This window comes from Protopterus annectens, chromosome 16.part0 (assembly GCF_019279795.1).
Source record: "Protopterus annectens isolate FY-2018-M chromosome 16.part0, PAN1.0, whole genome shotgun sequence".
Lineage (NCBI taxonomy): Eukaryota > Metazoa > Chordata > Ceratodontiformes > Protopteridae > Protopterus > Protopterus annectens.
The window spans coordinates 867,760,967-867,785,447 of record NC_056750.1 but is presented as its reverse complement, the minus strand read 5'-3'; the positions used below and the strand labels follow the sequence as shown (position 1 = coordinate 867,785,447).

The window sequence follows — 24,481 nt, the reverse complement described above, 5'->3', positions numbered from 1 at the left end:
TCCATCACATAATTGATGATCACAGTATTAATTATCTGGATATCACTATTTGTAAGACACCGCTGGGTTTTAAGTCCAGAATTTTTCGTAAGGCTACATGGTGTAATAGTTACTTGCACCACGACAGTTCCCACCCTTTCCATCAAAAAAGGAGTTTGATTCAGGGCCAGGCTGTCAGACTGGCTAGGATGACTTCCGATTTTTCTGATTTATTTGAAGAATTAATTTTTCTAGGTAAAAAGTTTACTGAGAGAGGATATCCTAGGGGATTGGTTGGTAAAACAATGGAGGAAGTCTATAATGGATGGGGGGCCAAATATAAAGCTTTATCAGGTCAACCCTTCAACAATGTGGTAGAATCTGATAAAACAACAAAAAATTATCAGGGAGCTTGTGTTACTGAATTTAACACATTTTCTGACTATTTCACACAGATAGTAGAAGCAAATTGGTGTATATTAAAAACAAACAAGGAATTATATGAAGTGGTAGGAAACCAACCTCATTTCATTTATAGGACAGGAACGAGCCTTAAAAGACTGAAGGAGTTGATTATAAGGAGAACAGTAAAAAGGCAACTAGCTCATGTGGTAGATGTGGACAATGTTCTCACATCTACAAGGAAGAGTCTATAAAATTGAATAATGGCTTGGACAGTGTTGTTAAATTTTGCAAAGGAAATTGTTATAGCAGAATGTTGGTATATATGGCCATCTGTACACACTGTTCATCATTTTATATTGGGAAAACCGAAAGGGCACTAAAAGACAGTATATATGAACATCTTAATGACATTAGGATTAGGAAGGATACCAGTGCCCTGTACAAACATTCGGTTTCCTGTGCATCTTCCAGTAGTTTTAAATTTGGAATTATTGATTTGGTTAAAAATATCCATGGGGGGGTGATATAAAGAATCTATTATTGAATAGGGAATTAAGATGGCAATTGAGACTTAAGGCCAATTACCCCCCAGGCCTTAACGAATATATCAGCATTAAAGTTACACTTATTGAAAAGGCGGCTAAGGTTTGAACTATTGGGTATGACATGTTTTACATATTTAATCTTTCAGATGTGATTATGGTAATATTTCATAATAGATTTAATGTATATTTATTTAGTTTTCTTAGTTTTATATGAATGTAAGAAAACATCTTACTTATCCTTTGATTTCATACACTTTTGTATAATGGCCTTATGGTATAAAATAATACTACATTTTTTTAAAATCAGCTGACATTGCTGCTTTAAATTTTTAATTGGTTAGTTAATTAAGGTTATTGTGGTATTTTAAATAGTAGGCGTAGCACTGACAATGTTTTATCTGATGAAGTCTCATTTTGGAGATGAAAGTGCTCATGTATTGGTGGATTTAAAATAAACTTTAAAGAGGTTATCCTACTTGCAGTCTGGAATCGCCTTTTTTTTCTATTTAGTTGTCTGCGACTATTTTTGACTTGTTATACATAACAGATGGGAATAACAGATTCTTAACATAATGAAATTATTCCCATATTATCTTTAAATGTGAGTGGTCTCAGATTTTAATATATATATATATATATATATATATATATATATATATATATATATATATATATACACACACACATATATATATATATATATATATGTATATATACGTATATAAAGATATATATATATATATATATATATATATATATATATATATATATATATAGATATTTATATATATATATATATATATATATATGTGTGTGTGTGTGTGTATATACGGGTCTACTTAAAAACGCCGAAAATCCACTTGTTCGAAAATGAAAAGTGGATTCTCGGTTTAGCGAAAGTGCACTTCTGCGAAGAATGGTTCAACGAACCGTTAAGGATAATGGGTGCCAAAACACACTACAGTGGGGAAAGGGAATTTATGTGTTTCCCCACTGTAGTGCGATCTTGGAGTTGGTATATTTAAGTAGGGGGGTGTGGGGGGCACAGCCTCCCACATGGGGGGGTGCAGGGGGGCTTGCCCCCCCCCTTGCAAAAACAATGTTTTATTGTTTTTTGTTGGTTCGGTGAACCGATGTTCACGTAAGTGCACTTTCATGAAACCGAGAATCTACTGTTCATTTTCGAACAAGTGGATTTTCGGCGTTAAGTAGACCCATGTATATATATATATATATATATATATATATATATATATATATATATATATACATACACACACACACACACACACACAATATACAGTGCTATGCTTCAGGAGACACATTTGGAACAAACTAAGCAAGTGAATTTGATAAAGAATGCCAGGATGGTTATTCAGTAGAACAACTTGGACAAAGGAAAAGAGGAGTACTTATATTAACTGCAAGAGGAGCTCCAATGGTTATAGAAGAGGAAAAAACAGATAATGGTAGAGTTGTAGTACTAAGCAGCTACTGGGAAGGGAGAAGGATTCCACTGGCATGTATATATATATCCCAACAAAAACTGCTATAATGGAGCTTGATATAATTCTGGGAAAAATAATCAGCTTTCAACAGGGAATATTATTTATTTATATTTTATTACCGGTACTGTCTGACTGAGCTAGAAGCCCATTTTCAGTGGAGACTCGAGGAGAAAAGCTCCAGAAATTTACAGATACAAATGTAGTACAGTGATATACAGAAAAAGGTACAAAGAGAGAATACTTAAGAGTGAAAATACAATACAGATGAAATATAAACCAGATATATATACAGTAGGAAACTACAAAATCAGAAATCATAACGGACTCGACATATAAATTACTCACTCTTTGTTTGAGGAATAATCAAAGAAAAAAATGGAAGCCAGGTTAGGCTGCATGAGGCTGAGGCAGAGAAGATTAATGGAAAGAGAGAGTATATGGGTGTAATTAGCCTGGAGATGTGCAGGAACTCAGCCAATGTTTGCAGTAATATTCTTTTAGAAATTGTTTGAAATTATAGGTTCATAGGTTCATACTAGGCTATCTGCCCGAGGGCATTTATAAGCCGAGCCCATAGTTTTGTGGCTTACGCCACCCCTTTTGTATAGGGAACTATACCCATTATTTTGCTGTGCCTCTGTCTAGCAGTGACACTGAGGTAATCCCTGGAGTATATCTGCAATCTCCCATCCATTGGTCAAGATTTCTCTTGAACAAGACCAGCGAGGTGCTCTGCCTCACATATACCGGGATTTTGTTCCACAGCATAGGGAGTCTTTGGGTGATGAATCTATCCCTCCAGCACGTCCTATTAATAGCCGTGTCGAGGTTTAAGTCTCCCGCCCTTGTGGCTCTGATGGATCTAGATTTTTTGAGGTGAAGCATATTCATCAAATCTGGGTTAGACATGGCCTTGTATGTCAGGCAAAGGTCACCTCTGAGCAGTGTGGCGACTGAATAGAGCTGGAGTTCTTTCAGTCGGGCAGCATAGGACAGATTTTTGAGACCCTTTATCCTTTTGGTGAGGAACTTTTGTGGCCTCTCCAGCTGCTGCAAGTGTCGGGTCAGATACATTCCAAATGGGGCACTGTACTCAATCATTGGTCTGATGAGTGATGAGTATAGGGAGACTATGACCTCCCTTGATCTAGATGTGAATCCCTTCATGATAAGGTGGGCAATGTAGAAGGTCTTCCTAACTACTTTAGCTACATGGGTGTCGAATGACAGGCTACTGTCAACCTGGGTCCCCAGGTCCCTGATAACTTCTTCTGTGCTCAGAGGATTACCACCTATATGGTAGCTAGGGGTAACCTTGTTTTTCCCGAAGGGTATGACTATGCATTTTTTGGCATTTAACTTTAGGCCATGGCTCTGGCACCAGTCATCCGTTTCTGTGAGACCCTACTATCTCTCAACAAGCTAATAGTTGCTCATAGAATTATCCACAATCCTAATTACTGCCCTGCTTTACATCAGGGGAATAAAGAATAGATTGGGGAAGACAACTCCATGATTTGGTAATTTTATAAGAGTATAAGGAGTCCCCATGATAGTTATGAGATTTGGTTACAACACTGAACATGAATTTCTTAGATGACATAAGCGACTTAAGGTTTGTATAAGGTTGAATGAGGTCAGCTAAAGCAGGGCAGTAATTAGGATTGTGGATAATTCTATGAGCAACTATTAGCTTGTTGAGAGATAGTAAGCTGGGGAGTTCTATCCAATTAAGGTGATGAAGAGCTGTACAATGATGTGATCTGGCAGGTAGGTTTGAGGCGAATTTGGCTACTTTATAACAGGTTTCAAGGTTATTCAAATCTGATTTACGTAGGTTGGTAAAGATTTGGGAACAGTAGAGAAGGGTGGATGGGAGGTGGGATCTAGCTAGTGTTAAACTGGCACAGTCAGTTAGACAGGGCTTTTGCCCTGTAAGGAGAACCAAGTTTTATGTGGAATTTTTTAATTGTTAGTGCTATAAGATCAAACTTTAGGCCATCATCTACTGTAACACCTAGAAGTTTTGTCTGTTCAATTGGTTCAATTTTTATACTATTAGAGGAGAACATAGTGAAAGGCAATGGAGTGTTAGTAGCACTAGAATTACTGAAGACCATGAGTTTGATTTTGTTGGCATTTAAAATGAGTTGATGGTTGGATAGGTAGTTTTTCAATGTTTTGGAGGGCAATTTGAATTTTGTCATGTAGTTCTTTGACAGATTGGGCAGAGCAGATGAAACAGGCATCATCAGCATACTGAATGACTGAGGTGAGTTTTGTGGAGGTACTGAGGTGATTGGTAAATATGATAAAAAGAAGAGGTTCAAGGATGGAGCCTTGTGGGACTCCAACAGTGATGGGTAGGAGGTTGGAGAGATTATTATCCCATTTAGTGGCTTGGTGATGGTTAGAGAGATAGCTATGAAACCAATTTGAGGATGTTGTACTGATTGTATAAAGCAAGTTTGTTGAAAAGTTTTTGGTGCAATACTGAGTCGAAGGCTTCTGACATATCAAGGAAGGTAGCGGAGACGAACTGGCCATTATTTCTGAGGAGATTTATAATGTTTGTGAAACTTGTAAGAGCTGTATTGGTACTGTGTGTGGGTTGAAAGATGTGTTGGAAAGAAGGTTGCTTTTAAGGAAGTAGCCAAGGATATACATTTTTCTACGATTTTAGCTAGTGGTGAGAAAATGCTGACTGGTCTATAGTTAGAAAGGTCAGTAGAGGGGCCACCTTTGTGAAGGGGTATGATACGAGATATTTTCCAGAGAAGAGGTATGTACTGTTCAAAGACAAAGTATTTGATAAGAATGGATGCAGGATAGGAGATGGATGTGGTAGCAAGTTTTAGAAATTCGTTGGGAAGTTGATCAGCTGCAAGAGTACATGGTTTTAATTTACGTAGGAGTTTCTTTATGTAGCTGGTCTGAACTGACTTAAGGGAGTAAGGGGTAGTCTTGAATTCAGTGAGGGTTGGTATAGATAGTGGCAGGTTTGCAGTGTTGTTTAGTAATGTAGTTATCGAGTTGATAAAGTGGGTATGAATTACAGGGCTAAATACTCTGTAGAGTTACGGGATGATGGTACTGGAGTAGTAGGATTACCAGGGTTTAGGATGTGGTTTATGGCTTGCCAGAATTTTTGAGGGTTATTTTGGTATTTTTGTTGACATGACTGGAAGTAAGGTTTTTGTCTTTTTTGATTTGTTTTTTTAGCTTGATTTCTTAGTTACTGGTATGAAGTTAGGTTCTCGATTTTTATTACTATAGTAAAGAAGCCAGGCTTTATCCCTTTGCTTGAGTAGAAGTTTTATTTCTCTTGTTAACCAAGGTAGCGGTTTGGATTTGGAGCGAATTTTTCTAACAGGAGCTAAGTTATTGAGTATTTCTAGGAATGCCTTGTTAAAACAGTGTACATCAAGGTCCAGCTATAGGGATTTTAGTGGTGACCAACCATATTGTTGTCATGGTGACAAATACAGAGGGGGAACATTTTTTTATGATGAAGAAACTGAATGAGATATTACTAGTTGTATATATTCATTTCCTGATTAGATAAGTTGGATAGTGGTCGCTAAGACTATCAGGAAGGCAGCCAGCATCAGAACTTGTATTAGATTGGTCAGAATCCAGTCCAATATAGACTGCTTATTGTATGCTTATCCATGCAGGTAGGATAGTTAATGATTTGACAGAAGTTGTATAAGTTTATAAAGTTGGTGGGAGATCTGGAGGAACAGGTAAGCCAATCCAGGTTAAAGTCACCTAGAATAATTGTTTCTTGAGTAACGTTGGTGGAAGCTCAGCTAAGAATGTTTTAGGTTATTAGTGGGGGGTGGGATTAGATAGCTATGATGATTATGGACTCACGGGGGTTGATTTCTATGTGTGTAGATAACATTTCAGAGTTGGGGAGGTTGGGTGGTATGGAGTTTAGATGTATTAGATTGAGTGATTCTTTGAACATTATGACTATACCGCACCACTTGGCTAACCCATCTAATCTAATTATTTTATATCAATTTGAAAGTATTTCCTCATTTCTTACATGGGTCTTTAACCAGGTTTCAGTTACCACAACTATGTCTAGAGAGTACAGGACAATGGTAGTGTGGAATTTGTGAACTTTATGATGCTTCTGAGGTTGAAATTGGTTATGAATAGGTCTGAGCTACTTCTTTTTGGTGTTGGATAGGGGGGAAGAGTATATAGTGGAGATAAGATTTGTAGGGTGAGGTGTATAGGATGGGAGGATTGGATGTGGGGTTGCATGATGAGTGTGGGGCCTGGTTTATGGTGGATGTCAGACTGGAGTTTAATTTGGGTAAGGGAGTGAAGGAGAACAAGCTTTAGTTTGGAAGACAGTTTGTGATTTTTGTGTAGGCTGTATGCAGAGCTATGGGAGTGAATATGTCTAAATGAGAAAAGTAGAGTTTTACAGTTACGGAAAAGCTGCGGGCAGTTTGAATATTTACTTTGAAGTAATATGGACGACTGTGCATATAACACAGAGTTGGGGAGGGGTAGTTTATATAGTGGTAAAGATGTAGAACGATAAACTAGAGTAAGCAGACATAGTAAGGGGGTTAATGTAGTGATGGGTTTTGTAAGCAGCACGATTAAGTTAGCAATACCTAAAGCTATGGGTAGTTGTTTAAGGCAATAGGATGGGAGGAATATGTGTTTAAGCTTTTGGAATCAATGAAATGAACAGAGATGATAGGGTAGGTGATTTTAAATGGGTGAAATGTAAAGGGGTTTAGAATGAGAGTGTAGATAAAACTGATTGGTAGATTGGGGTGGTGAGGTAGGCAGGAGTATGATTAGGGGAAGTTGTGAGGAAATGGCAATATAGGTGATGGTGATTGGCTGGTAGGGGAGGTGAGGTAGACAGGGGAGTGGTTTGGTTAAGTATAAATGTAAGGTGGGTGGGAGTGGGTGGAAATGGAGGTAGGATAGGGGAGCGGAGTGAGCCCAAGCATAGCAAAGGCGAACGGAGTGGGGTGGCCCACAATGATGCAGAGGCAAATGATGGAAAAAAAACTATCTTCCAAGCAACAAAACAACAGTGGCGCTCATCCTCAAGCTGATACAGCTCAACAGGTCAGAAAAAACACTTAACAATAGCTGGCAAAGGCTTGTAAATGATTATACAGAAGAACTAAGCAGGGTAACAGGTTAGAAGTAGAGAAGGGGGGGACAAAAGAAGGTTTGGTGGTGAGCCCACAGTTACAATTACTCTTATAAGAAAAGTATATAGGTTTTTACATACAAAACTTGTAGTTTAGACTAGTGGTTGTGCGCTGGATGCTTTTAGTGGGAGAGGTGGGTTGTGGCACATTGGACGTAACAGGAAGCAATTCCCACTGCGGAGTTAGTAACTGATGTAACAGCCTATAACAGAGGGAAGGAAGAATGTTAAGTGGGGAAAGGATAAAGGATAATACAGTAGGCGAAGTGTAGTTATGGTACAGTAATATGTTAGAGTTTCAAACAAAATGCAGAAACACAGTAGTAAAGCAAATACTCAGAGTGGTGAATAACAGAAAGCTGAAAAGAAAAAAGTCTCTAACTAGTTTAACAATCTTGGAAACAGGATTGAGCAGGACTAAGCAAAAACAAACAAAAAAAGAAACAGATAGCAAGCAATAATCCAACAGTTGCAAGTATATATCATTTACCATGTCTAACAGCAACTCAACAGCCACTGCAGACACTATTCGCCAGGAAAGATAGCTACAACAACTCAGCCTAAAACAGCTTTGAGCTACCTAAAATGAGTTTTTCATGTGATTAGCAATTGCTACACTTCCAGGTAAAAGAACATTACTTGCATTAGTGTGCTAGCAATTATCCAGTAATTCTATATTATAAACACAGGCCATATATTCATTTTGCCACAGAAAATGAACTGTAGGTAAGTAAAAGCAAAATTCAGTCAGAATGTTACAAGTTCAGAAAAGCGCGTTTCCTTCTGAGCAAACAAGACTAAACACTGAATTAATTCCACAGTGCCTTAAAGTAAACTTAAGAACAGAATGCTAGGTGGCTTAGCATGACTTTCGGCTTTTCCCAGTTAGGGGTCGCCACAGAGGAACTCCAGTCCGCTCATGATTGGCAGTGGAGTTTACGGTGCCGAGTTGCCAGCCCGATGCCCAACCTTCAATGAAGGCACGCCCATTCACCCACCTGCATGTCTTTAACGTCACTCGACGGTGGAGAGGACATGCAGACTCCACACAGAAGGCACTCCAGCCGAGAATCAAATGGGAGAGCCTCTTGCTGTGAGGTGACAACGTTAACTGCTGCACTAGGTGGCTTGGCATAAATACCCTAATTTAACAAAATACAAGGTGAAGTAGATGTGACAATTCACAGTTAAAAGCAGTCAAAAAAATTACCTTTGACAATATCAAGTTGTGAACATTGTGTGCAATATAACAAGCACACCACCGGGACCAAGAGGAAGTAAAGAGGAGAAGTAAAGAAGACAAATGGCGCTTGTTTTATGAAAATATTTGGTATGGAAGATGTGAATTCAATAGTAGGAGTTACTAGTAAATTTACATGTTATTCCCCAAGGTACAAAAACTGGACTAGGCTGGACAGAAATTATATTTCACAGGAACATGTGCATTTAACAGAAATTTTTGATATACATCCGATAACTATTTCAGATTACGTGGCAATAATAACCAAAAATAAAAATGCAGGGTAATGAAATAAAAATGAGACACTAGCACTTTCCTCCCATCTGTTAAAAAGAGGAATTTAAGGAGTGGGCAATGTAAACTATTCAGGAGTTATTAGGGAAGATAGAAACAGCTTCTAAAAAAAATTAAAGTGGAGTTTAAAAATAGGGTGGAAATAAAGAGATATGGTTAAGAAGTAATAAGATTTTTTTAGAGGGACTGACAGAGGTTAACGTATTGCAGAATAGAGGGATCTCGCAGAAGAACAGGCACAACTGCATTCTGCAGAAGATAAAATAAGGGTCTACTTCAACAATATGCACGAGTTTAGAAAGACTGCTGCTAAGCAACGGTTGAACAGGCACAACTGCATTCTGCTGAAGATAAAATAAGGGACTACTTCAACAATATGCACGAGTTTAGAAAGACTGCTGCTAAGCAACGGTTGAACAGGCACAACTGCATTCTGCTGAAGATAAAATAAGGGACTACTTCAACAATATGCACGAGTTTAGAAAGACTGCTGCTAAGCAACGGTTTTATTTTGATAACTGTACAGCACAACAACTCAGGCAACAGAAAGTAGAAAGGGTCGTCTCCAAGCTTAGGGAGTCTATAACAAGGAGAATAACTAGCGATCCTGTACAGGTAATAGAAATATTTTGGAAATTGTACGAAAATCTGTATAAAGCAGAGACGTGTAAATCAAAAAAACGTACAAATGGAAATGTTTATGAAGTATTAAATATGTCAAGGTTAGAGGCAGATAAGGCTCAGTTACTAATAATTAGGACAGGAGAAAACCAAATAAAATGGTGATGTATAATCAATCTAGAGGAAAGTCCCCAAGTATAAATGCTATTCTGGTGGAAGTTTGGAAGCTAGGAGATAAGAAACTAAAAAGATCTGGAAGGTTCTGTTTAACATTATTCTAAAAGGAGGAGAAGCAGCAACATCCTGAAAGAAAGCGGTGGTTGTAATATCTAAAGATGGTAAAAACTCATCAGATCCAGGGTCCCATTTCCATTCTAAACCATTATTATAAAGTGCTTAACGTCTGTAATGGTTAAAAGAATGCCAAAGGTGATGCCAAAACTGATAGATATGGATTAATGTGGTTTTGTAAAGGGGAGGCAAACATTTGACAACATTAGTAGAGCAATGACGAACCACAGGGAAGCAGAATATCAGAAAATACCACTGTTGCTGGTGAATCTTAATGCAGAGAAAGCATTCAACAGAGTACACTGGGATTTTATGAATAGGTCAATGGAAGTATTTGCACTCCCTGATAAAATTATAAGGTTGATTAGGAGGATATACAAGGGATTGGAACCAAAAAGTAAAGTGGGCAGGTCCCTCTTTCATCAGCTCTGTTTGAGCAGAGAACCAGGCAATGGTGTCCTCTTTCCCCTTTGGTGCGTTATATTTAGAACCAATGTTAAAGAAAATAAGGGACTCAGAAATTCAAGGATGTAATTGGTATGGTAGTCAAGAAAAGCTGGTTTTATTTGCAAATGAAATAATTTTATACCTAATAAAACCAGAAAAGGACACTTCAGTACTGTGGAACATTTTGAGACAGTTTCACATCTTTTTCAGTCACAAAATGAATATAAAACAAAGGCAAAAGTGGTAAACTATGTACCTACACAAAAACTGGTTCAGGAATACCCATACTTATGGAGACATGATAAAATGAAGTACTTAGCGTGGGAATAGACAAACAAAAAGGCAATACAAAACCTGAAAAAAATGGAAGCGGTGTCTTATAGAAATTGATAGCAAGATACAAGCATTGAACATGTTTTTAGCCCCTTCAGTTTTTTTCACAGGTCAGGGTACATTTTTATAAACCAGAGGAGAATTTGTGGATAGCAATTAATAAAATGAGTGAAGGATTTTACCTAGGAGGGGGTAGACAGCAGAAATCTAGTCGGATAAGCTGATCCTTCCAGTAGAACAAGGGGGTTGAGATTACCTGATTTGAAGGGGTATTTCGGAGCTACACAGTTAAGGCTCCTATACATAGCAGAAGCACAAAGCGGAAAGGGATGCTGATGAAACGGGGAAGCTCAAGAAAGAAGGAAGGACTGGGATTTTGGATGCAGATCCTTAAGGAGAATAACAATAACCCTACAGAATATTACATTCATAAAGAAGCAGAAAGTATTCCAAGAACTAAACCAACATGGGAATGGAGAAAGTAGATTCTGCCAATTAGGATAACTGCAATTAGGGTCACAGAGAACAGGCAAGAGGGGGGCTGGAATTTACTGTAGAAACCTGTCAAAGGAACCAATAATTAGAGAAGGAAAGGGAATGGGAAGAGGCCAAATATTAATTTGGACTGCAGGCTAGAGATTGCCTTCCCTGTCAAGGACTGATATCAGAGTATAACAAAGAGAAAGAAATAGGGGGATCCCAAGCGAAAGACCAGCACTGGTAAAGTTTTTAGCAGAATTTATAACAAAAGGATAATTAGTTCGGCATATAAAATACTGCATGAATCAAATAGAGGAGGCTAAAAAGGATTGGGAAGAGTGATCAGATAAGCAATTCACAAAGAAACAATGGGAGATATATGCACGTCTCCCAAATATGCAACACAGTTTAGAAGATTTAGAATCTTTGTTTGAAATGTTCGCGTATGTCATACCTCTCAATCTAAAAACATCAAAAATCTAGACGGAGGCCCATGAAAAGTAGGTACGACTGCTCAAAAATCGGGATACTGATCAACATAAAATGTGAGTACATAATCATGTAATACCACCCACTCCAACGGAATTGTGGGATACCAACATGAAGACCGAAGTCACTAAATAATAAATAATGGCAAACACTTGAATTTCAGACTTCATATCCCTCACAAAAACCTATTAATCCAGCAACTACCTGAGTTTACAGGAGGAGCAACATTTTAATATGTCGCTACTTTTGTGCCTTTGTCCCACCATTATTCTTGGCTTTGTCCAGATTTCTTGCTCTGACAGACTGAGAGGTATGACCATGAGTATTCAATCCATTTGCTGAGAAAACCAATCGGATGCCAAGCTGTTCTCAAAAGAGAAACTCTCACAAAAGCAAAACCACAGAACGGCACGTCTTCCTTTACCCCTCCTTTAAAGCGATAACCTTATCTTGTAATAACTGTTGCAAAAACAAATAATAATAATTAAACTAAGCAGGCGTAGCTCTCAGTCTTCCATCTTCAAAATGTGGCAGTGGCACACTACCACTCACAATGTCAAACAAACGGACCACAGTGGTACATTTGTTTACAACTTCAATTAGGACACTGACTGCAGGATTGAAATGTATCACTTCATACGTACAAGAAGCTCTTATGGTGAAGTAAATGATTCAGTATTATTTTCCAGGTATATAGCTGTTAAACATGTATTACAGACACTTTAATTGTAGAGTATGAAATTTTTAAGACCCCACATGAGGACAGTTTCACATACGAATGAGATGCAGTCGAGAGATATATATCCGGTGTGTATATAGAGTGAAACAAACATAGGAATACCTGTTCCTGATGGTCAGCAAAACCATTACAATGGCACAAAACTCTGGACTGGGAAGAAGGGCTGTACAAGTACTTTATTTTATACAAACCAAAATTCAGGGACAGGTCAGTAAGGTTAGCTAACAACTTGAAAGAACTACAATGTAATACGGTCAAACTCAGAAAAAGTCAAGATTAAAGTTAACGGAGTTAACAGGAAAAAAAAATGTAAGCAGACAATTTGACACTCAAAATGTGCAGGCAAGAACCGTTACTTGAATAAAGGTATATTTTTAGACCAAAACTGTACAAAGCCACTACAAGCTCTACTTTGCACAGTGCAGCTGTAAGTTGATTTCCAAACCAATGGTGAGCATGGAAAATAGGCAAGTAATAAGTGCATTCATGCCTCATACTTTCACAGCTTTCAGCAATGCTTAACGCTTTTTAAATGAATCATCCATAACTCTGTTGCAACGTGCACATTTCAAAACCTTTGTATCTAAGCAGACAGAAAAGTGCACTGCAAACATGCTTATGTGAGAGTCTGTTTTACCCAATTTATGTGCATCTCCTCTCTGCTACAAAAAAAACACAGAGGCGGTGGCAAAGATGCTCACTGGAAGTGGCAAGCTCCTTGCTCAGGTTGTTGTGACCCCAAAATCAACTGTGTGAGCAAATGATGTACACAAAATTTATAGGAATAAAAATGGAGAGAAAAAAAATGGAGAGAAAAAGGCAAAATACCGGCAGCAGCTCAACCAGTAAAGCAACATGTTGAAGGATGTCAAACCTGGGTTTTAAAAATACAGTCCGAGGAAAGAAACGACATTACAGGTCAACCAGTAAGCAACATGTTGAAGGATGTCAAACCTGGGTTTTAAAAATACAGCCCGAGCAAAGAAACGACATTAAAGGTCAACCACTAAGCAACATGTTGAAGGATGTCAAACCTGGGTTTTAAAAATACAGTCCGAGGAAAGAAATTACATTACAGGTCAACCAGTAAGCAACATGCTGAAGGATGTCAAACCTGGGTTTTAAAAATACAGTCCGAGGAAAGAAACGACATTACAGGTCAACCAGTAAGCAACATGCTGAAGGATGTCAAACCTGGGTTTTAAAAATACAGTCCGAGGAAAGAAACGACATTACAGGTCAACCAGTAAGCAACATGTTGAAAAATGTCAAACCTGGGTTTTAAAAATACAGTCCGAGCAAAGAAACGACATTACAGGTCAACCAGTAAGCAACATGTTGAAGGATGTCAAACCTGGGTTTTAAAAATACAATCCAAGGAAAGAAACAACATTACAGGTCAACCAGTAAAGCAACATGTTGAAGGATATCAAACCTGGGTTTTAAAAATACAGTCCGAGGAAAAAATTACATTACAGGTCAACCAGTAAGCAACATGTTGAAGGATGTCAAACCTGGGTTTTAAAAATACAGTCCGAGGAAAGAAACAACATTACAGGTCAACCAGTAAGCAACATGTTGAAGGATGTCAAACCTGGGTTTTAAAAATACAGTCCGAGGAAAGAAACGACATTACAGGTCAACCAGTAAGCAACATGTTGAAGGATGTCAAATCTGGGTTTTAAAAATACAGTCTGAGCAAAGAAACAACATTACAGGTCAACCAGTAAGCAACATGCTGAAGGATGTCAAACCTGGGTTTTAAAAATACAGTCCGAGCAAAGAAAAGACATTACAGGTCAACCACTAAGCAACATGTTGAAGGATGTCAAACCTGGGTTTTAAAAATACAGTCCGAGGAAAGAAACGACATTACAGGTCAACCAGTAAGCAACATGCTGAAGGATGTCAAACCTGGGTTTTAAAAATACAGTCCGAGGAAAGAAACGACATTACAGGTCAACCAGTAAGCAACATGTTGAAGGATGTCAAACCTGGGTTTTAAAAATACAGTCCGAGCAAAGAAACGACATTACAGGTCAACCAGTAAGCAACATGTTGAAGGATGTCAAACCTGGGTTTTAAAAATACAGTCCGAGGAAAGAAACGACATTACAGGTCAACCAGTAAGCAACATGTTGAAGGATGTCAAACCTGGGTTTAAAAATACAGTCCGAGCAAAGAAACGACATTACAGGTCAACCAGTAAGCAACATGTTGAAGGATGTCAAACCTGGGTTTTAAAAATACAATCCAAGGAAAGAAACAACATTACAGGTCAACCAGTAAAGCAACATGTTGAAGGATATCAAACCTGGGTTTTAAAAATACAGTCCGAGGAAAGAAATTACATTACAGGTCAACCAGTAAGCAACATGTTGAAGGATGTCAAACCTGGGTTTTAAAAATACAGTCCGAGGAAAGAAACAACATTACAGGTCAACCAGTAAGCAACATGTTGAAGGATGTCAAACCTGGGTTTTAAAAATACAGTCCGAGGAAAGAAACGACATTACAGGTCAACCAGTAAGCAACATGTTGAAGGATGTCAAATCTGGGTTTTAAAAATACAGTCCGAGCAAAGAAACAACATTACAGGTCAACCAGTAAGCAACATGCTGAAGGATGTCAAACCTGGGTTTTAAAATACAGTCCGAGCAAAGAAACGACATTACAGGTCAACCAGTAAGCAACATGTTGAAGGATGTCAAACCTGGGTTTTAAAAATACAGTCCGAGGAAAGAAACAACATTACAGGTCAAAAAGGTACCTGATATACAACTATGAAGGATGTCAAATCTGGGTTTTAAAAAATACAGTCCAAGCAAAGAAACGACATTACAGGTCAAAAAAGTACCTGATATACAACTATGAAGGATGTCAAACCTGGGTTTTAAAAATACAGTCCGAGGAAAGAAACGACATTACAAGTCAAAAAAGTACCTGATATACAACTATGAAGGATGTCAAATCTGGGTTTTAAAAAATACAGTCCAAGCAAAGAAACGACATTACAGGTCAAAAAAGTACCTGATATACAACTATGAAGGATGTCAAACCTGGGTTTTAAAAATACAGTCCAAGCAAAGAAACGACATTACAGGTCAAAAATGTACCTGATATACAACTACGAAGGATGTCAAATCTGAGTTTTAAAAAATACAGTCCGAGCCAAGAAATGACATTACAGGTCAAAAACGTACCTGATATACAACTATGAAGGATGTCAAATCTGGGTTTTAAAAATACAGTCCGAGCAAAGAAATGACATTACAGGTCAAAAAAGTACCTGATATACAACTATGAAGGATGTCAAATCTGGGTTTTAAAAAATACAGTCCGAGGAAAGAACATCATTACAGGTCAACCAGTAAGCAACATGTTGAAGGATGTCAAACCTGGGTTTTAAAAATACAGTCCGAGGAAAGAAATGACATTACAGGTCAAAAAAGTACCTGATATACAACTATGAAGGATGTCAAATCTGGGTTTTAAAAATACAGTCCAAGGAAAGAAACGACATTACAGGTCAAAAATGTACCTGATATACAACTATGAAGGATGTCAAATCTGGGTTTTAAAAAATACAGTCCAAGCAAAGAAATGACATTACAGGTCAAAAAAGTACCTGATATACAACTATGAAGGATGTCAAATCGGGGTTTTAAAAATACAGTCCAAGCAAAGAAATGACATTACAGGTCAAAAAAGTACCTGATATACAACTATGAAGGATGTCAAATCTGGGTTTTAAAAATACAGTCCAAGGAAAGGAACAACATTACAGGTCAAAAACGTACCTGATATACAACTATGAAGGATGTCAAATCTGGGTTTTAAAAAATACAGTCCAAGCAAAGAAATGACATTACAGGTCAAAAAAGTACCTGATATACAACTATGAAGGATGTCAAATCGGGGTTTTAAAAATACAGTCCGAGGAAAGAAACGACATTACAGGTCAAAAAAGTACCTGATATACAACTATGAAGGATGTCAAACCTGGGTTTTAAAAAATACAGTCCTAGCAAAGAAATGACATTACAGGTCAAAAAAGTACCTGATATACAACTATGAAGGATGTCAAATCTGGGTTTTAAAAAATACAGTCCTAGCAAAGAAATGACATTACAGGTCAAAAAAGTACCTGATATACAACTATGAAGGATGTCAAATCTGGGTTTTAAAAAATACAGTCCGAGCAAAGAAATGACATTACAGGTCAAAAAAGTACCTGATATACAACTATGAAGGATATCAAATCTGGGTTTTAAAAAACAGTCCAAGCAAAGAAATGACATTACAAGTCAAAAGAGTAGCTGATACACAACTACTAGCAACAACATCACCACTACAATTTGAAACTCCCGCCCAGTTGCCCCCAGTCTCCGAGTGTGACAGGCAGTCAGGAACTGCCTCAGGAAGCTGATGTCATCGTGCACGCCCCCCCTCCCCGCACGTTTATGATGTTCTATTTCCCATCCACTCATCAAGATTCTTGAAGAGTTGTTAGGAAATAAAAAGTTCTCCCCCCAGGGATCACTCCAGTGGCTCTACTTGATAGAGGCCCTGGGAACTAACGTCAGATGGCACGATCGCAGGGCACTTCTATGGGCTAGGCTTGTAAAGGCTTCAGGACCATTAGCCTAGTACATACAAGAAAAAACAGGTATTGAAGGGGCCATTCGGAAACTCATGGCAACCCATTATTGTGCCCTCAAAACCGGTAAATACCAAGGAATTTGGTACGGTTGTGAGGTATGGCATAGGTATTTTTATACACCAAGTACAGTCCCAAGAATTTTTCCTCAGGTAGACTGCAAATGTTGGAGGTGTGATACGGAAGAAAAATCTAACTGGGAACATATATTTTTGGGGAGTGTAATGAGTTGGCAGACTTTAAAAAGTCCCTGCAGACTATATCAGAACTACTAGGTAAACAAATCGGTGTAAATAAGAAAATAATTTTTTTGAGCTGTGATACTGGCAACAATTACCAAAAGAAATTACCTCCAAAGGAGGACAGAAAGCCAGGTTTCTTCAGGGATATCTTAACTGACCTGCTAAACAGCTGCTGCAGTCTATTTACCAGAGCTGACAGTAACAACTTCTTAATTAAGCTAAGAAAATAATCTTTACCTATAGATACTGTGTCTTTAGCTGTACAATGTTTAAACTTTTGTTTTACCTTAATGGGTACCAACCATCTGATACAAGTTCTTTCTTCTCCTGCTCACATCCAGTAACATTCCCCTAGTAAACCTCCATGTTCCAGTAAAGATGGTTCTCTCATCCCCAGTCCATACACTAGAACAGCTGAAGAGAACACGGCTGCCCCGCAATTCATGGTGACCGAAAGGACTACACCAGCAGATGCTGGAGAGGTAACTGAGTGGTCAGAGCAGCAGCAAATGGCCACTCCAGGTTCACTCACTTGGATGAGATACAAGGACTCTCAGTCAAGTTGTTGTTTTGCTTTCTAGGAAACGTGGAAGTCAGACCAGCAGGAGCAGGGTAAATATCCTTGCTTTGACCAAAAAGGAGAGGTGGGATGCAGCAAGGATCACAGAACATCAATCAGAACGCAAGTTATCAATAGTCAACACAAACCCATTAGAAGTAAAAAAAAGTCTTACAGAAATAAATGTCAGGTAATTTGCCAGTGTGTGAAAACAGGCACTACATGTCCTGCAAATGCATAAGCAGAATCCTTTAGAAGCAAAATAAGTCGACAGAAAAATGTCATGTAAGGTGTCACAGAGTTAATACAAGCACTACATACTCTGCAAATACACAGACAATACAGTAAAATCCTGTCAGAAACTCCTTAGAAATAAGATGTAGTCTGGCAGAATAAATGGCAGGTAAGGTGTCACAGCATGAACACAACCACTACATGCTCTGTCATCATCCCTGTTCAAATGAAACACTGTCCCACATTTACAGTTTTAAAAAAGTGTAAAAAAGTTTGCACTAGCAGTACATTTCTACTTCAAATAAGTTCCCACACTAGCCAAAGCTAAAAACAGCAGCCCCAGAAAGGAAACAGACAGTAGTCAAGAAATACTGGGTTTGTTAAAGAGAGCAACAACATATACATTTAAGAGTAAAAATATAACTTTCTCTGTGTATAGACATATAAATACACACATATATAAAACACATTAAAGTAAATATTTTCTGTAAGGAAGTGTTCCCTCGAAGGGAAATAAGCTGCCAGAAAGCCTTTGAGATGCTTCTTCACAAAACGGCAAAAAAGTGCTGAAGATTTTCCACTCTGACTGCTGATTTTTCCCTCCTCAGGGCAGTCAGAGTAGAAGTGTGTGAGGGAGCCAGCAGGCGCTGTGTCCTGGGCAAGAAACAGCCCATATATCCTAAAGGCTAATGAAGCAGTGGGAGTGATGAACATCAATTATGCTTCTACACAGCTCTAAGATTTATATCAATGTATTATGAAGAAGTTCAAAATCACTTACTGGAGACTTGAAACTTGTGTTACATTTTCGCACTGACCAAGCTGGTACCCTAGAACAAACCGAATATGAAGATAATATAAACATTTGTTGTTTTCAAAAACAGCTGCTCCAACTGCACAGTAATCTAACTTCCATCTGTGTTGTTAAGTAGACAAACAAGTTTTTTTTTCATCTGAAAGCCAGGCATGGAATCTCCCCTCTCACCTGAAAGAAACATGTTTTCACTAGGGCACAGATCGGTGGTGGTCTGATATGTCATTAAAGAACTTTCAAAAATCAAAGGTTACTAAGGAGATGAGACTCATTCTCAATAAAAAAATATCTATACTGAAAAAATACATATCCAGTAAAAAGAAAGATTCAGTGGAGTTGTACACCCCTTATTAGAAAAGTTGTTATTGGCCCTAAAAATAAAATTTACCATTAGTGTTATTCAAACTTCAAAGATAAAATGTACTGAAGGGGAGAAGGCCTTAAACAAAATTCACAAGTCATCTTTTAACCTATAAATGGCCAAATAACCAATAAAATGTCCTAGTTTCAGCTACTTTTGATTCATAATTCAAATGTCTCAAAAATTAATTGTACTACTAAAATAGCAATACATTTGATACAGTGTACTTCTGTTGTTCTGCTATTTAGAACTGCTCACTTTATTCAATAGCAGATGTTATGAATGCTGAATGCTGAAAGACATCTCTACTACAAACTAGGTCTACCTTGCAGAGTAGTATCACAACAGAACCAGGAGGACAAGCTCCTGAAGACATTCATGATGACTGCATTCTAAATACACAGTTTGACTGCACATCATTCTTGAAAAAAAGAAGTTATGTACTTACCATAATGTTCCATGTGAGTTGTTCATCTCGCCTTCATTCTTTACTGATAGGATCGGAGCCGATCCCTTGCTCAGATATGGCCAATTGCAAAGCTTGAGGTCTTCAAACAGCTCGAGGCTCATGATGCACCTGTGAATTATCTCAGATCTTGTTTGCTGCGTATACCAATACCATATGTCATTCTTTCACCCTCAAGAGAAAGGAATAGAAGGACTGAGTAACCAGGATGGATCCCGCAGCTCAGTCATCTATCAGCCCAGGAGGGGGTAGGAGGGAGGGACACAAGAATGAAGGCAAGATGAACAACTCACATGGAACGTTATGGTAAGTACATAACTTCTTTATGTGAAGTTGTTCAATCTCACCGTTCATTCTTTACTGATGGGTAGCGTCCCAAGCACCATCAATCCCGGGTGGCTCACTGGAGTATATTTCTCAGGACCATGGATCCAAAGGAGGCCCTGTCCCTGGAGGCCTTGTCAACTTTGTAATGAGTGATAAAGGTATGAGGTTTTGACCAAGTGGCTGCTGCACAAATGTTATCAATGGGAAGTCTGGCCGAAAAGGCAGATGATGTAGAAACTGCTCTGGTTGAGTGAGCTTTAATCTTATATTGTAAAGGCATATTGGCAGCTGAATATGCAAAGGGGATACAATCAGATAACCATTTAAACAGTGTTGTTTTAGCCACTGGTCTCCCCTTCCTGGAGTCTGAAAATGAAACAAAAAGCTGGTCTGATTTTCTGAAATCTTTTGTTCCATCCAAATAAAGTCAGAGCTGTCTGTGAACATCAAGTTTGTGCAGTGTATACTCTAAATTGTTAGAATGGTTGGGGAAGAAGACTGGCAAATCAATAACTTGGCTGAGATTGGTTTTAGTGCAAACTATGGGCAAAAATGAGGGGTTTGTTCTAAGTGAGACTCTGTCAGCATGGAATATCAAATAGGTAGGCTTGATGGATAAAGCCCAAAGCTCGGTCTGACACTCTGCGGGCAGAAGTAATAGCTACCAGAAAGACGGTCCTCCAAGACAAAAATTTGAGATCGGAAGATGAAGCTGGTTCAAATGGCAGAAGAATTATGCAGGAAAGCATAACATTTAGATTCCATGGAGAATAGGGAGATTTCACAGGAGGTCTAATATGAAAAGTCCCTTTGAGAAAGGCTTTGGATAACTTGTGAGACATGATATTCAATCCTTCAAATCCAAGATGAAAATTAGAAATAGCAGCCAATTGAACTTGAACTGTTGCTGCTGCAGCTCCTTTGTTAAAAATCATAGTCAAGAACCCTAAGATGGAGGCCATAGGGGCTTGGTAAGGATCAATATTATTTTTAGAGGCCCATATAGAAAATGTTTTCCATTTGCTAAGATATAGCTTCCTAGCAGAAGATTTATGAGAAGACAAAAGGATCTGTTTTGTCTCATTGGAAAGATTATGGAACCTGGCTATGATGGGAACCGGAACAGCCAAGCTGTCAGCTTCAGGGACTGCAGAGGGGATGAGGATCCCTCGACGGGTTTGTCAGGAGGTCTGGAACTGGATCCAGAATCCAAGAATCCTCCAAAAGATGAAATCGAAGGAAGGGGAACCAAATCTGACAAGGCTCGTGAGGGGCTATTAGAATGATGGTCCTTCCTAGGGTTTTTGCTTTCTGTAGAACCTTGGGTATCAATGGGATTGGTGGAAATGCATAGAGGAGACCTGGAGGCCAATCATGTACGAGTGCGTCACTTGGGGCTTCTCCCAGACAGGGAATCAGGGCAAAATAGCTTCTGCATTTTGTGTTCATGTGACTGGCAAAAAGGTCGCAGAAAGGCTGGCCCCACCGGCGGAATATCCTGTCCGCTATCAAGAAAGATCTTGAGGGACAACTTGTGGGTCAACAGGATTGCCCTGCTCAGTTTGTCTGCTATCACGTTGGATCTCCCCGGGATGTGTATTGCCAACAGAAAGCGGTGGGTGGAAACAACCAACTGCCAAACTCTGAAAGCCTCATGATAAAGAGGGTAAGACCTGGTTTCTCCTTGTTTGTTCAAATACCAGACCACCGACATGTTGTCTGTCTGAATCGCAATCGTGCCCAGAGGAAGAGAGTCTTGAAAGCACTGCAACAGCAAAGGTATTGCTCTCATCTCCAGGACAGTGATATGCAGATGTGTCTTTTCATCGGTCCATGTGCCTTGAGCAGTCTTTCCCCTGAAAATGCCCCCCCCCCCCCATCAGAGAAGCGTTCGTGGTCACTGTGGCTGCTGAAGGGGATAGCACAAATGGGCATCCTATCGTGACATGAAGTGAGGGCAACCACCACTGAAGGTCCTTTTTGTAAGAATTTGTGATCATAATAGTGCGAGTCATGGGGAGCTCTTGTTAAGACCATTGAGAGGACAACAGCCATTGTAGTATCCGCATGTGCATATGAGCTAGTGGTATGGCTAGAATTGCTGCTGCCATCATGCCTAATAATTTCGGAACGTCTGATGCTGGTGCTCTGTCTTTTGATATCAGAATGCTAACCTGTTGAAGAAGAGAGACTCTTTCTATTGGAAGCCTTAGTATGGTGGTGGTGGTGTCCATCTCTGCCCCGATAAAAACGATATGCTGCGATGGTGACAAGGCATATTTTTCCGGAGTTGACTGTAATGCCCAGATGATGGCAGAGTGACAGAGTGGACTCCCTGGCCTGAATGAGTTGATGCCTGGTGGTGGCGGTAAGGAGCCAATCATCTAGGTACGGAAACACCTGGAATCCTAGATGCCTCAGGTGAGCCGTGACCACTGCCATGCATTTGGTGAACACTCTGGGGGCTGTAGTGAGACCAAAGGGCAGGGTTCAAAATTGGTAATGAATGTCTCCCAGCCAGAAGCACAGGTGATCCCTGGATGGTCTGGCCATTTTTATGTGGTAGTACACATCCTTGAGATCTATCAAGCATATCCAATTGTCTTTCCCTAGAAAGGTCAGTATAGACTGAAGTGTGACCATCTGAAACTTCTCTTTCTTTATGCATTGGTTCAGTCTGCTGAGGTCCAATATGGGTCTCCAGTGCCCTGTCTTCTTTGGAACCAAAAAGAATCTTGAGTAAATTCCGGATCCTGTCTGGTCTACTGGGACTGGTTGGATGACTCTTTCTTAGCAACGTATGGACCGCTATTGTTGCTTGTTCCCTGTAACTGGGTGGAACATCTGGGATTTTTCTTATGGGTGGAGGGGGTGTGGCGAATGGGATGAAGTATCCTCTGGAAATTATACTTGTACCCAGCTGTCTTTTGTTATTTTAAGACAGGCATCTGGGTACAAAGATAAGCGACCCCCGACTGCCTCCATAGCAGGACAGTCGGGCCTCCTCTCATGAGCGCTAGTAGAGCTTCCCAGAGAAGTGATCTCTGTCACCCTGGTGTTGTGCCCCCCCCCCCTCTGCCATGAGGGTGGCATCTTCCATTATTGCCCCCTCCTCTGCTCCTGGAGGGGGGTTCACCACGTGTATCCTGAAAGGCTCCTTGGGATTTTCGGAACCACATTTTTCCTCCCCTTTGACCTTTAGGGTAAGGTCAGGTAGGGGTGGAAAAACAACGACAAGAGTCTTTCCCGTCCTGTTCACACCTGGTGAAGGTTTCCTTCACTTTAGGCCCGAAAGGGGACGAGCCATCAAAGCACATCCAGGAATGTCTCCTAAGAGCAACTCCTGTACCTGCTGCCCTACTCGTTCTATCAGCTGCATAAGAGATGAGGCGCATGGATGAGCTGACAATAGAATTTAGGGTAGCAAGCTGGGCAGCAACTTTGTTGGAAGCTCCGGCAGCTACTGTATCCTGAAGAGTATCTCCCAACTCCTTAAGGAGATCTCTCTGCAACCTAGTAAAATGGGTTAAAGAGTTCAGCGAATGGAGAGCAAAGGCCACTGAACTAAACATGCGCTTCCCGTATCTATTCATAATCCTAGAGTCTCTGTTAGGAGGATGGATAGACTAGGAAGTCTCCGACATTTCCTTTTTGGTGGCAGCCGCCATCACCATGGCATCAAATGGAACACCTTTTGTCAAAAATGATTTGTCAAGGGGGGCAGAAATGAATTTATTAGGTCTCCTAGGGACAGGCTTCATGGTATCCGGAGACTCCCATTCCCTTCGTGAGACCAGCTGAATCAGCTCATCGAAGGGTGGGGTCACCCAGGAGGTGGAAGGCTGAGACACAAAAGCCTTCAGGAGAACTGACTCCTCAGTAGGGGTTTTAGACTACCAGTCACCCCTCTGCCTAAGGATCTCAAGTATCGTAGTGAAAGAGGTATCCTCAGAGGGGGACCGTGGGGACCCTTCTGACTCATTTAATTCAGTATCCGATTGACTCCTGTGGGGAGTCTAGGTGCTTCCTCTTACACAATCTCTTCCTGGGAACCTCATCAGTGGGAGCTTCTGGTGAGGTCTCAGAAGAGCAGGGGCCACCCAATGGGGTTTCCTGAGGCTCTGGGTCTCTATGCTTTGTGAGGACGTGCGAGACAGACACAGGCACTCTAGGGGAGGAGGAAGGTAGACCCGAGGTCGAGGATGTCTTAGGAGACATGACTCTCCTCATGGCATCAAAAGCACCTCTGC

The 24,481-nt window shown here is 39.7% G+C and overlaps 1 protein-coding gene across 1 annotated transcript in view; it reads right to left on the bottom strand.

The window, feature by feature from the left end:
• LOC122790457 (DNA repair protein SWI5 homolog) overlaps nucleotides 1-24,481 on the bottom strand; it is a 1,611,811-nt gene that overhangs the window by 1,266,527 nt on the left and 320,803 nt on the right. The window contains exon 2 of the mRNA XM_044058002.1: nucleotides 19,045-19,093. Coding sequence (XP_043913937.1) covers nucleotides 19,045-19,093 — 49 coding nt within the window. The remainder of the gene's footprint in view (nucleotides 1-19,044; nucleotides 19,094-24,481) is intronic.